The 13183-nt window shown below is 36.6% G+C and overlaps 1 protein-coding gene across 2 annotated transcripts in view; it reads right to left on the bottom strand.

The window, feature by feature from the left end:
* raraa (retinoic acid receptor, alpha a) overlaps window positions 1-13183 on the bottom strand; it is a 271680-nt gene that overhangs the window by 59466 nt on the left and 199031 nt on the right. The window contains exon 1 of one of the 2 annotated variants that reach the window (XM_067429616.1): window positions 2272-3042. The exons of the other annotated variant lie outside the window; for it this stretch is intronic. Within the exon in view, the coding sequence (XP_067285717.1) occupies window positions 2272-2410 (139 nt within the window). The 5' untranslated portion in view covers window positions 2411-3042. Of the gene's footprint in view, window positions 1-2271; window positions 3043-13183 lie in introns of those variants that run through there. 2 annotated transcript variants of the gene reach the window in all.

Raw genomic sequence — 13183 nt, 5'->3', positions numbered from 1 at the left:
CTAGTCAGAAATGTGGAATGTTTGCATATGAGCATTCATGCACATGGGTAACAGTTCAGTTCACATACAGAAGGAGATGCTGTTTTCTGTCGGAATATACCGCTGGCCACACACGCGCACACACGCTTCAATAAGAGCTCAGGAAAAACATGCAAAAAAATGCATCAGATACATGACTAGAATTTTAAAATAGCAAATGTCAGTAAGAACTGTGCACGTGTAAAGATGAGTGTGTACAAAGGTCTGTGGGTGCAGTGTGAAGGGGAGAGTGCGTGTGTGTGTGTGAGTGACTGTCATGTGAATAAGCGGCAGCACATTCCTTCACGCTGAGGTGTGTAATCTCTCTGGAAACCCCACCTCGGCGCTGAGAGAAGCCGGCTATCAAAGATCAAGTTTGTTTGATCCTGACTGACCCCCCGGTAAAGACCCTAAGCTGTCAGTCTGATGACTGAGGCCATACATACACATCAACACCCTCATTTCTCGCTCTTATTCACGAGCGAGTTATCAAGCAGGAGTGCAAAACAAACATATAGCTATTTAATACACATCATATCAATATACTCAACTACTAGCCGCATACATAAATATGAAATTTGCCGTTTTATCAGCTAATACAGTATCAATTGAGATTGTTCCATCAGTTCATTGTTCCAGTCACTTCCATTGTTCAGTCAGAAAGTATACATTTTTATTTTTAGTGATCATATACAATAATTTCAAGACTGTTCTCCCTACAATATAACTGCTTATTTGTGTGGCTTAATATATTTTCAAACACGTTATGCTTGAAATCAAATACTGTAATGCTGTGGTCAGAAATACTTCCAAAACCAAGACAAAAAAATAAAACGTCGAGGATCACTGTTGTGCTATATTAGATATGCCAAAAACCACAAATGGCAATGGAAATAATATTTTAACATTCAAAAAATAGGTTGCAAAACTGTACAAAGATTCTTTATGAATGTGGTACATTTCAAAGTTTCAAAGATTTCCAGAAATGTGGGACTGGAATGCTCTTGCAAAACATGAAGGGCATATCAAGCAAATTGGAATTTATCTATTTTAATATGGTAAATGGTGCATGTAAACAGCCGTTTCCTTATGTAATTCGGTGCTATCAGAGAAGCTCTATATAGTGCACTTTAGCCAAGAGTGAGGGTCTCCTGACGACTCAAAGTACACTTACATAAACCATCTTATCCATACTCCTCCAACAAAACTTGCACTTTTTACCAAAATGTAACAATCTTTACTAGTGATGGAGTGGAAATGTTTTACCAGAAGAGATGGCACAACAATGATTATGTTCACCCAAGTTTTTAAAACCAACCTTAGTTTTGAAAGTATTTTCATAAAAATGAAATGATTCCTGTGTGGATATTTAGTTCTATCCATCTTCGCCTGATTTGGAATATGAGTTGGTTTGAATAAACAAAAATGTAAATGTCTTTGTTGGGCAACACAATAGCAGAAGGAATCCAGGACAAGGCACGTAAAAGTTGTTAACTGAGAAACTAGGTCAGCACTAATATGCATAATGCAATAATAATGTATGTTAATGTGATTAGAGAATTCTGCATTTTTGTACAGAGGATCCCCAGGTTGTCTGAGAGTCGGATGCGCTTGATGTTAATACTGTGAATATTTCTGACTCTTTTAGTAAGATTTCAGTGTTTACGTCAATGTTTCTATGTCAAAGGTCATGAGTTCTGTGACCCCGCGCGCCTCAGGTCACCATCCACAATGGCTCAAAAAAGCTACAGCACATAAACTCCGGTTAAACTTCTGTTAAAATGACTTTCATAATCACATTTCAAAGCACTGATTTCATCATTAAGCACAGCACAATTTCACATTCAAAAGTCCCTAGCCTTGCCTCGAATTTCATTCATATTCGCTGTTCCATTAATGCTCGGCGTGTTAACGAGCTGTCATAAAAACAGCTCTCAAGAGGCTTTATATGAATGACTAGATATTAGTATAGATGGCTGTTACCTTTACACTCAGGTTGGTAAGAAATAAACGAGCGTGTTAAATCCAGAGGGGAAGTCTGCATGTTGTTATGCAGACAGGAGCAGCGGTGTAGGCTAGCTGTGCGTGTGCGAGCGCCCGTGTTTGTGTATAAGTGGGTCAACCAGCTGGATTTAAATATCGATATATAAATGACTGACAACGACTGAATCAGATCAGCTAAACTAGGATGACTTAATTAGTTCAAGAGACTACAGAAACATAAAGCGTTTTGCTGAATGAAAGTGCACGTACAGTGGTTGGATCCGCTCCAGTGCTGATGTCTGATGGATGAGCTGAAGGGATGGGGCATCTTGTCCGGGATCAGACATCCTCTGCTCTGATTATAGTAATCCATCATTAGGAAAGGGTTCACATCCACGCTCTCGTACATGATCAGATCGCACTCAGTTCCTCAGTGAAACGGCCACGACTATACACTTCACATAGAGCTTTAACAGAGAGATGGATCCATCCCATATAATCCCAGAGGAGATCAGGAACTACAGAAGCGAGTAAAACTAAAGCTGAAGTGCTTGTGCATGGTCAGAGATCCGGTTCGGTCCCATCAATGTCCGTTAAAATACTTTTTGCAAAAATATATATTCACATAAAAGGATAAACTGTTTTTAAAAAGCATGTAGCCTATGTCTTTTAGATCATATATAGGCTATTGTGTTCCTTCTTACTCCAAATCGTGACCAGTTAATTATTACTACAATACTAAAATACAGAATGAACGAGGCATCAATAAATCCATGAAATGTTCAGTGTTGAAAGGTGAGTTTGGTCCAGTATTATTTGCGAAGCTCCGATTGGGTGTTGGGATTATTTAGTCTCGCTTGTGTCCCCGTGATATCATCAAACTCGTGCAGCAATATTAAAGAGGTTCCTTTTAAATGTCTCGTGTCCTCCCGGTTAGAAACCGCACGCAGACGCGCGTTTGATCAGCTTGTGTGTGTGCGCGTCTTGTTAATCCGCGCGGGCACCGAGTGTTCATGCGCGCGGAGCTGCTGAGAGTGTGAGAAGGTCTTGACGAGAGCGAGCAGCTGTCTGTAAGCCCCGCCCATTGGCGGCGACGAAACGAGTGACTGCGTTCAGACCCCGCCCACATCTCCGTTTCTGCCATTAATCTCCGCCCGCCTTAACGTCTCTATATCCAAAGTCCCGCCCACATTGCGTCTCTTTCACTTTTAATAGGTCAAACTAAATATCTCACGACGATGTAAGTTTTTTGGAATAGCAGGCCTGCCTATCTATCTATCTATCTATCTATCTATCTATCTATCTATCTATCTATCTATCTATCTATCTATCTATCTATCTATCTATCTATCTATCTATCTATCTATCTATCTATCTATCTATCTATCTATCTATCTATCACAATAGTCTTACAATATCTATCTATCTATCTATCTATCTATCTATCTATCTATCTATCTATCTATCTATCTATCTATCTATCTATCTATCTATCTATCCATCTATCCATCCGTCCGTCCGTCCGTCCGTCCGTCCGTACGTCCGTCACAATTGTCTTTATCTATCTATCTATCTATCTATCTATCTATCTATCTATCTATCTATCTATCTATCTATCTATCTATCTATCTATCTATCTATCTATCTATCTATCTATCTATCCATCCATCCGTCCGTCCGTCCGTCCGTCCGTCCGTCCGTCCGTCCGTCCGTCCGTCCGTCCGTCCGTCCGTCCGTCCGTCACAATTGTCTTTATCTATCTATCTATCTATCTATCTATCTATCTATCTATCTATCTATCTATCTATCTATCTATCTATCTATCTATCTATCTATCTATCTATCTATCTATCTATCTATCTATCTATCTATCTATCTATCTATCTATCTATCGCGTAATATAGTTTTCTAACCAGTAAATATATGAAAATTTCAGTTCTCCACTTTGTTTAAAATGTTCATTACAACCACATTATCAAACATTATACCAAACCCCATTTGATCAGTTCTTTATTCCAGGACATAGAATACATGTTTGAATTTAGATTAACAGTTTGATAGAACATTTTTGCAGTAGTCAAGTACAGCTAACTGAAGAATAAACCACATTCTTTATACTCCAGCTGTATTTCAATTTGTTATATTCTATTATTCAGGAGTCAATTTGACCTTCAAAGAAAAATGTTATAGATAAGCTATTTTAATTGATAAGCAATTTTATCTAAAAAGAGTGTGCATACTTAGTAGCTCATCGTTTAATAACACATTTTGAAAAGGCAAGGTTATTGCTGAAATGACATGATCTCATGGGACCCAGAACAGACAGGATGTCATTCTGCAGATCACGATCATTAAAACACAGACAAAGTTGTTTTTTTAGCATTGTTGCAAGCAAAACTGGTTTAACCCAAGTTCACGATTACAACGATCAGTGCAAAAACAAAAAATTATGGATGAAGGACTACACAGGAATAGCATCTCTAAATTATCAAAACTTAATGAATTATATGATGCTAAGTTTTCCTTTCTTAAAAACAACTTGAGGAATTCCTCCTTCTCAAATAGTTTGGCCTCTCAGTACTCTCAAGGCTCATTTATCTCTCTCTCCATTGCAGTCTTACTAATTTGCCTAATGTTATGCAGCTGAACTTTTGCTGAACCCGTGGAAGCAGTCGGCCTCACCTCTCAATGACCCACTCCATGACACCGATTCGCTTCCATGCCTTTCTCATCTGACATCACACAAAGGCGTTCCACCTTGTTCACCAGCCTTACACAACCGCACACAGCAAGAAGAGTATACTTTGCTTTGAATGACACGCTAAAAGTTTCCAGAGAAACAGCCTCAAATGAGTCACAAAACAACAACTTATTGGAGGTGGCTTAGTAGTTGAGCATATCTCACTCTTTCAAAAGTATCACCTCAAAAACTGATTCAAGAAAGAGGAAAACACCAGTGGACGAGATGAAACTGAAAATGCACCCTGAAGTCCTGATGAACTGGGAAATGTGATGTGTTCAAAAAATATAGACATAGAACAGTGATTCAACGGTAACACTTATGATAATTTTGTTGATGTACATTTTTTTTTTTTTTTTACTAATGGAACCTTATTGTAAAGTGGGTACACTGTAAAAAAATATTTAGAAAAAAGTTACCTGGTTGCCTTAAAATTTTGAGTTCATTGAAAGTAAAAATTTGAGTTAATATAATGAACATTTTTTGAGATTCGACAAACTTTATTAAAATATTAATAAAAGATTTTGTAAGCATATTGGGTAATTGTGTGTGTTTTATTTCTGATGATGCAGTAAAACATGCCAAATAGTGCTATGTTCATGTTTTATCACATTTTTTTTGTGATTCATATAAAATAATATTTTGAGTTTCTATTTATTAAACAAATGTCCTTCTTTGTATCAACTCAAATTTTTTATTTCAATAAACTCAAAATTTTAAGGCAACCAGGTAACTTTTTTTAAATATTTTTTTACAGTGCTGTAAGTAACTGTAAAATATAACAGTACCGTAAAGTAACCATAAAGTTTGATCGATTCAACACATGAACGTTCTAAAAATGTGTCATTTTCATTGCATTAAATAACAAAATATAAAACTAATTAGTAATGATTTACTAATTGCCATTCATTTTAAAGAAATAAAGAAAGCACAAACAAAGTTTTCAAGCAAAAACAAAGAAGGTTTTTAGGTTTGACATGATAAATCAATGCCCATGGATCATGGTCCCATTACAGGAACATACATATTGAACTAAACCTGTGGATACTCCACTTGAGATCCTGTGTGAACTTGAGGGTGAAATTCTGCCTTCTGAGGAAGCATTCCGAGGTAAAAAAGCATTAAGGGAAGTCCGAAACAAATATTAGCTTCACTTCCTGTCTCCCAGGAGACCTTTATCTAATCGATTTTTGAATGCAGCATAGATGTCTCCTTCGTTGACTATGATATCCCACAATCCTTTGTGTTCCATACTGTGACAGCAAAGCGGCAACCTCCCGCGGTCTCTCTTGAAGATAATACGGAAGTAATGTAAACTGCAATTTCTCGACTGGCCACTAAAGGCAGGCTCAAGAAGGGAGCAGAATCTCATTGAGCCCCATGTTAAAATTCCCATCTTAACAGCAAAAAAAAAAAAAATTGTGGTTTTGGTCTATATGGCTAATTTTGCCCTTCATGAGAACTGTGAGGGGGGTGATTTTTTTAAATAATTAATTCGTTTACATTATATACATCCTTAAAGTTCTGCACAATTAAGGGCGTGGTTACTTTGAGTGACAGGTGGATAGACATTTATCCGCCGTCTATAGTCATTGCGTCACCTAAGCTCCACCCACATCCCGCCTCTTTGCCCATTTTCTGTTATCCGGGAGTTACACGTGATGACTCGCTCACAAGTTGGCGACGGCCAGCTCATCTCTACTTTACGCTTCAGAACGGCTTATCAGAATCCTATGGGTGACGTCACGGACACTACGTCTATATATTTTTTTTTACAGTCTATGGTGACAGCTGAGCTTAAAAAAATAAAGATAGGGTCTGAAAGTTGTGGCTGATGGTTTGTGTTAATGTACATTTGTGTCAGGACCACTATCGTCAAAGATGATAGACGATTAGCCTATAGGTTTAGATTGGCGGTATGGTTACGGTACCGTATGGAGGCAGGCTAGCATGGATAAGAGCAAGGAGACCAGCGATAAAACCCCCTAAGTAAACAGAACAGAAGCAAAGAAGTGTTGCAGATAGTGTTAATGTCAATATTAAAATGTACAACCTAATTCAGGAATTTAGTCTGATTCAGGGGGAATAAGAATGCCAAATCCTGACTCATGAGGAGGAGCTGGGGATGGTGAAGGGTAATTAGATCAGGAGAAACGGGATAATACTGAAGGAGCTTATATATGCAAGCTGTGATAGGCATCGTATTCCTATAGGTAGACGTGATCAGCTGACAGTCAGCTATATGCGAGCTTGACTAACAGGACCTGCCAGGACTAATGCTATGCTTGATTTTTGACCAAGATTTTCCACTTTTGAAAAATCTAAATAAAAAAAAAACGAATTTCTGCTTTCTCTAATTTTCTTAATCTCTAGCGAGAAATTGCTACTGTACCCAGTTAAATAGTCTCTTAGTTCCCACCAAAGCCTGCTCTGTTTTGCTGTTGACCATTAAACCGTTACGCTGACTCAGAAGTCATAAGGTACCTTCATGAGATGAGCAAACGCTGCCTACAAATGTATTGCCTGATAGGGCAGTGCGACTAGCCTAGAAATCTAGACGCACCCTAGTGGCAGTAAATTTAATCTGCCCGCGAGTGTCGTCTAGCAACTCTCAATACCCTTCTGAGCTGTATTCCCCTAACTCTTGCCGGGCCAATCACATCGTGTATAGAGTCGGTAGGCGGGGCCATAATGACGATGGCCGAGTTGCGTTTGCGTGCTTCTAGTAAACACAGAAACTGGCGAACGGCGGTCTTTCGAATCAGCTTTTGACCGCGACTCTGGAAGACTTGGAGTTAAGCTTTTCTCTGAGAAAAGAACAAAGAACGGCACTGAAGTCATTCTTAAAAAGGGAAGATATGTTCGGAGTTTTGCTGAAACATACCTTAACGCTGCATCCGAAAACGTAAAAATGCTGCCTTAGGTGGACACATTTCAAGGTAGGAAGACATCCAGGCACATCCAAACCCAAAGCTTCTCCCGAGAGACCTTCATCTGATCGAGTTTTGAAGGCAGCATATGTATCCTTCACTACCTTTATAATCCCACAATCCTATGCGTTCCATTCTGTGTAAAATAAAGATGGCGTCTAATGTTGTAGTTGGTGGTCAGTTTGTGTGTAAATGTATGTTGACTGGTACATGGTAATGTGGCACAATTCCTAGCTCTCAGAAAATTAGGAATTTACACACTGTAATAACATGTTTATTACAAGGTGATTACGACAAGGTAATTCTGCAAGGTAATTATGACAAGGCGTGAATGCAGCTAATCACTTCAACACCAGCTGATTAAAAGTCTGTAAATCTCTGTAATATAGTTAGCCGATGATACTAGCTTTGATATTTATTCGTCAAATGCAATGAAATATATAACATAATGTGAGCACCGTATGTCCACAGTATGTTGTGAATTTGGGTCAATGGATATCAAGTGTTGTGTACTCCTGAGTCAAATGTCACAGCGATCCGCAGAGGGTGAATATATAACTGTGTGTGTTTTAATGCACTACCTGCTGATAAGAAAACTCTGCATTCCTCTATGCAGACTTTCTCCACTCTACAATCCTTGCAGTTTAACTGTTGGCAATAGGTTCGGTTAACAATAACACTGCTACGTACAAAGTTCAAAGTTGCAAAAAATATGAATTATATCCGTTAATAATATGGAAGCATTATTGAGGTCAAACGGACAGAAAACGGTCACTGTTCTTTAAACTTTTCTATTTAATCTGAACTTAAATAGAAACAAAACTAGGTTTACAGTACAGCAGTACAATCAAAACAATGTTTAATTGTAACCATGATTATGTTTGAAGAAGGTTTACATTTTGGGGAAACTGATTCTATGGCCTTGGGACACTGACAGTTTCAAGCGACCGCATGGAAAATGGATGGATGAATTATTAGACAAATCTACGTTTAAGATGAATGCTTAATGGTGCAACCCACCCAGTTCCTCTTACATTATGTACAGGGAGTCTGAGAGTGGATATGTGTGTGTTTCATGAGTTCCATTTAGGATGAACTTCATCAGAAAGAGGAAATGGGGTGTGAGATTTCTGTGACTCACTGGGAATGATGGGTGAAAACCTAACTGTGCTGTGCGAAATATCTCAACACTGAGAGACGAGTGCATTTATCCTAAAACATTTACAAAATGGCAGACACATACAAAGGCTCTGCTGACTGACCCCCCACCCCCATGCCAGGGCAGCCAGTGTTTGAGTGCGGTGATAAAGGGGGAATAAAGGGGTAAAGGTGGGTTTATGGGTCAGGCTAATGGCAGTAATTGTGGATAGTACCTTTGAGGGTGTTAAACTATTTTTATAACCCACACTAAAATATATTATTTCCTGGAAGTTAAGAAAGGTGCCCTAAACCAGGACAATAGTGTTTGGCCTTTAACGGGACACATAGGTTATCGTCGGCCACATGCTGCTTTTTCAAATGCATTAGCTTGGTCTTTTCAAGGTTGCTGTTACTACCCGAATAAATTCTCAGAAAGGTCTCTGCACGGAAAAGTGTAAAATGACAGAAATAAAAGCTTGCATTGATGCTGAACTCTGAGATCCCTGGCAGACCACAACAAATTACTTTTATGCTTAGTTCTTGAAGACAAATTTCAAAATCTTTTGAAAAAAACTTCTGAAATTTCATTTTGGTAACAAACTGGGGGCTCGTCCATGATTTTCAAGGAAGGTGTCTGTTTTTATATATGAGTATCATATATATGCAGTACAGGCCAAAAGTTTGGACACATTACTATTTGTAATGTTTTTGAAAGAAGTTTCTTTTGCTCATCACGGCTGCATTTATTTGATCAAAAATACAGAAAAAATGTAATATTGCGATATATTATTACAATTTAAAATAATTGGTTTTCAATTTATTATACTTTAAATGATCATTTATTTCTGTGATGCAAAGCTGAATTTTCAGGATCATTCCTCCAGTCTTCAGTGTCACATGATCCTTCAGAAATCATTCTAATATGAGGATTCATTTTCAAAGTTGGAAACAGTTCTGGTGCTTAATATTTCTTCATAACTTGTGATACTTATTTTTATAATACTTTGATGAATAAAAAGAAGAAGAAAAAAGAGAAGCAAATGTTTTTTCTTTTTTTAAATAAATCAGTAATTTATTCAGTAAGGATGTGTTAAATTGATAAAAATTGATAGTAAAGGAGATTTATATTATTTGGAAATATGTTTTTATTTGTAATAAATGCTGTTCTTTTGACCCATTTCTTCATCAAATATATTAGGCAGCAGAACTGTTTCCAACACTCATAATACATCAGAATATTAGAATGATTTCTGAAGGACCATGTGATAGACTGGAGTAACGATCCTGAAAATTCAGCTTTGCATCACAGAAATAAATGATCATTTAAAGGATAATAAATTGAAAACCAAATATTTTAAATTATAATATATTCCACAATATATATATATATATATATATATATATATATATATATATATATATATATATATATATATATATATATATATATATATATATATATATATTGTGGGATATATTATAATTTATTAATTTATTATTATATATATATATTTTGCATGGACTACTACAATAAAATCCTGCTGATTTTGCAGCACAAATCTCTTGATTTTATGTTAATATAAATGTGTTATTTAGGTTTCCCCAGCAAAATGGTATCAGAATTTTTATTTTATGTTTCGGTGTAGTAACAAAAAGAAATTTGAGGTATTTTGTACTCTTTGAACGACAAATTGGAGTATTGCAACATCATTTGGGTCTGACTTCCTCCAACGCCATTGCCTTTAAGCGCCACACAGTTTGTGTTGTTCCAATACCAATAAATCCTTCCTCAAACCAAACATGGCTTTTCATCTTTTAGTGCGATGCCAAAAGGAGGAAAGACTGAGGAAACTCTAGCTGTGAACTAAGCCCACAGGGACGAGCTCTGAGCTAGTCTGTTCTTGGATCATTGAGCTTGTGCATTAGATTTTAAGACGTGGTTTAACTAGGCAGGATGCAATCAGAAATCTTGGATTGGTGATGTGGGAACTGTGAAATAACTATCTTTTATTGTAACTACTAATTTAACAAGCATCTATTTTACTGAGGTTTTGGATATACCGTATGTAAAAATGACAAAATAAACGTCTATGGTATTTTAAAAAGAAGAATATGTCTGTCAGTTGATGGCGGTTATTGATCTCAAGTATTTTCTTCCCATACTATGGAAGTCAATGGGGCCCATCAACTGTTTGATTTACCCATATTGTTCAAAATATCCTTTTTTTCGTGTTCAGCACAAGAAAGAAATGTATACAGGTTTGGAACAACTTGAGGGTGAGCAAATGATGACAGAAAGTTCTTTTTTTTAGGGGGTGAACTATCCCTTTAAGTGCATCAAAGCTGCAGGGATAATAAATCTAGACACTCAACAGACCTGTAGACACACAACAGACCTCCACACGGCCTCGCATTGTAGTTTTATTCTCTCTGACCCATAATTCCTCAAACACAGAGAGGCATGGCCCTTTAATGTGCCCTATAGTGCATGCTTAGGCATTTATGGCACACGCTGCAGCTCTGGCAAGAGGTCTTTATGGCATGCAGCTGATGTACGGCAGCCATTACATGCTGTAATGACCAATATACACCTTTAGCCAAATAGTCTTTTCGTAGAGAAATCATGTCACAAATGTAGGCCCTGCTTACGACTGGTTTTAAAGGGATAGTCCACCCAAATAGGAAAAATACGCACTGTAAACCCTAACGCTTATAATAAGTAATTGGTTTGAGTAGAGCCAACTCAAATTAGTTATTTAATTAGTTATTACTCAAATTAGTAATAAACAAATTAGTTCAAACTTATGACCTTTTATGAGTATTTAGGACTTTCTTTTACTTCCGAGTTCACAAAACTGACGCATTTTAAGTAATCTGATTGTTTCATTGTTTTAAGTTTTATGAACTTGTTTCTTTAAAATAAGACTAACTTAAATTTAATTGATGATACTCAAACACGATACTCAAAAGGGAGAGTAAATACTAAAATTAAGTGTTATATTATATTTCTTTGTGCAGGATTAACGTTAAGTGAGAGATGTAGTAGTGCTTAACGTTTGATGTTTTTCTAGGGTTACCGTCATGGTGTCGAGTGGAGCATGAGCTTAGTTTGAGATGTTAAATGTATTATATTGCTGTCCTCAATCAGCAAGTGCTATGCTAATGTTACCAAATCATTGTGTAACTAATTAGCAAGATGGCATTCAAGTTTCCACTACTTTTATTTTTAAGTTAAATTTATGGATTAACATACTCAAATATTTTAAGTTCAGAGCATTAAAATGTATAATTACACATTACAAATCTGTAAGTTCTGCTTACTTAAACTTTACATTTCTTAACTTAAAAAAATTGAGACAACAGATTCCCTTAAAAAAATTTGGGTGAGTTTTGCCAACTTATTTGCTAATCCAAACCTGTATGCATTTATTTCTTCTACACATGGACAGATATTTTAAAAGATAATCAAATTTCTGAATTTATTAGTAAAAAAACAAAAAACACCCAAACCTGTTTGATTACCAACATTCTTCAATATATATTTTTTTATCTTTTCATTTTTGAGTGGACTATCCTTTTTGAGGAGTAATTTGTAACTATAAATATTGACAAATACTGGCTAATTCACATGAATTTGTACGTTTTCATTTTTTCTTTTTGTACAATCTGCTTATGCCCCAGTAATGATTGTGTTTAGGTGTGGACCTTCGTGTCAGTTTTTTTCAAAAATTGTATTCATAAATCCATACAAATTCGCCTCTTAAATCTTAAATAGATCCGTAAAATAGTTACGTGCCATGATTACAGACTGTAATCGTATAAAGAAAGCTGGCAAATGGTCCAGATTAGAGGTCAACCCTTATCCTAGAGATCCATTGTCCTGCAGAGTTTAGCTCCAACCCTAATCAAACACACCTGAACCAGCTAATCAAGGTCTTCAGGATTGCTTGAAATTCACTGGAAGGTGAAGCATATATATATATATATATATATATATAGAGATATATATATAGAGATATATATAATTTTTTTTTAAATTAAAATGTTCATTGGTCTAAATTTACACCAAAAAGTAAGACTCAACATGGTGGCTATGTTTATGCAGCTGGGCACTGGTCTAGATCCACAATGAAGGTGCATGAGGTAGCGCAACAAGAAATTTAGCTTTAGTTTTAGTTAAAAGATAAATGATTAGGTCAAAATAAGCGAGGAGAGTGGAAAAAAATAACGTACCACAATCGCAGACATTCCTAGAACGGGATCAGAGTTCTTATAGGACGCCCAACTTAGCTGAAAAACAGACATTCCTATTTAGAATGGGATCAGATTTCTTATAGGACGCCCCGTTTTTTTAACACCAATATTGTGTAAG

Source organism: Pseudorasbora parva, chromosome 21 (genome assembly GCF_024679245.1).
Source record: "Pseudorasbora parva isolate DD20220531a chromosome 21, ASM2467924v1, whole genome shotgun sequence".
Lineage (NCBI taxonomy): Eukaryota > Metazoa > Chordata > Actinopteri > Cypriniformes > Gobionidae > Pseudorasbora > Pseudorasbora parva.
This window is presented reverse-complemented; position numbering and strand designations above follow the sequence as displayed.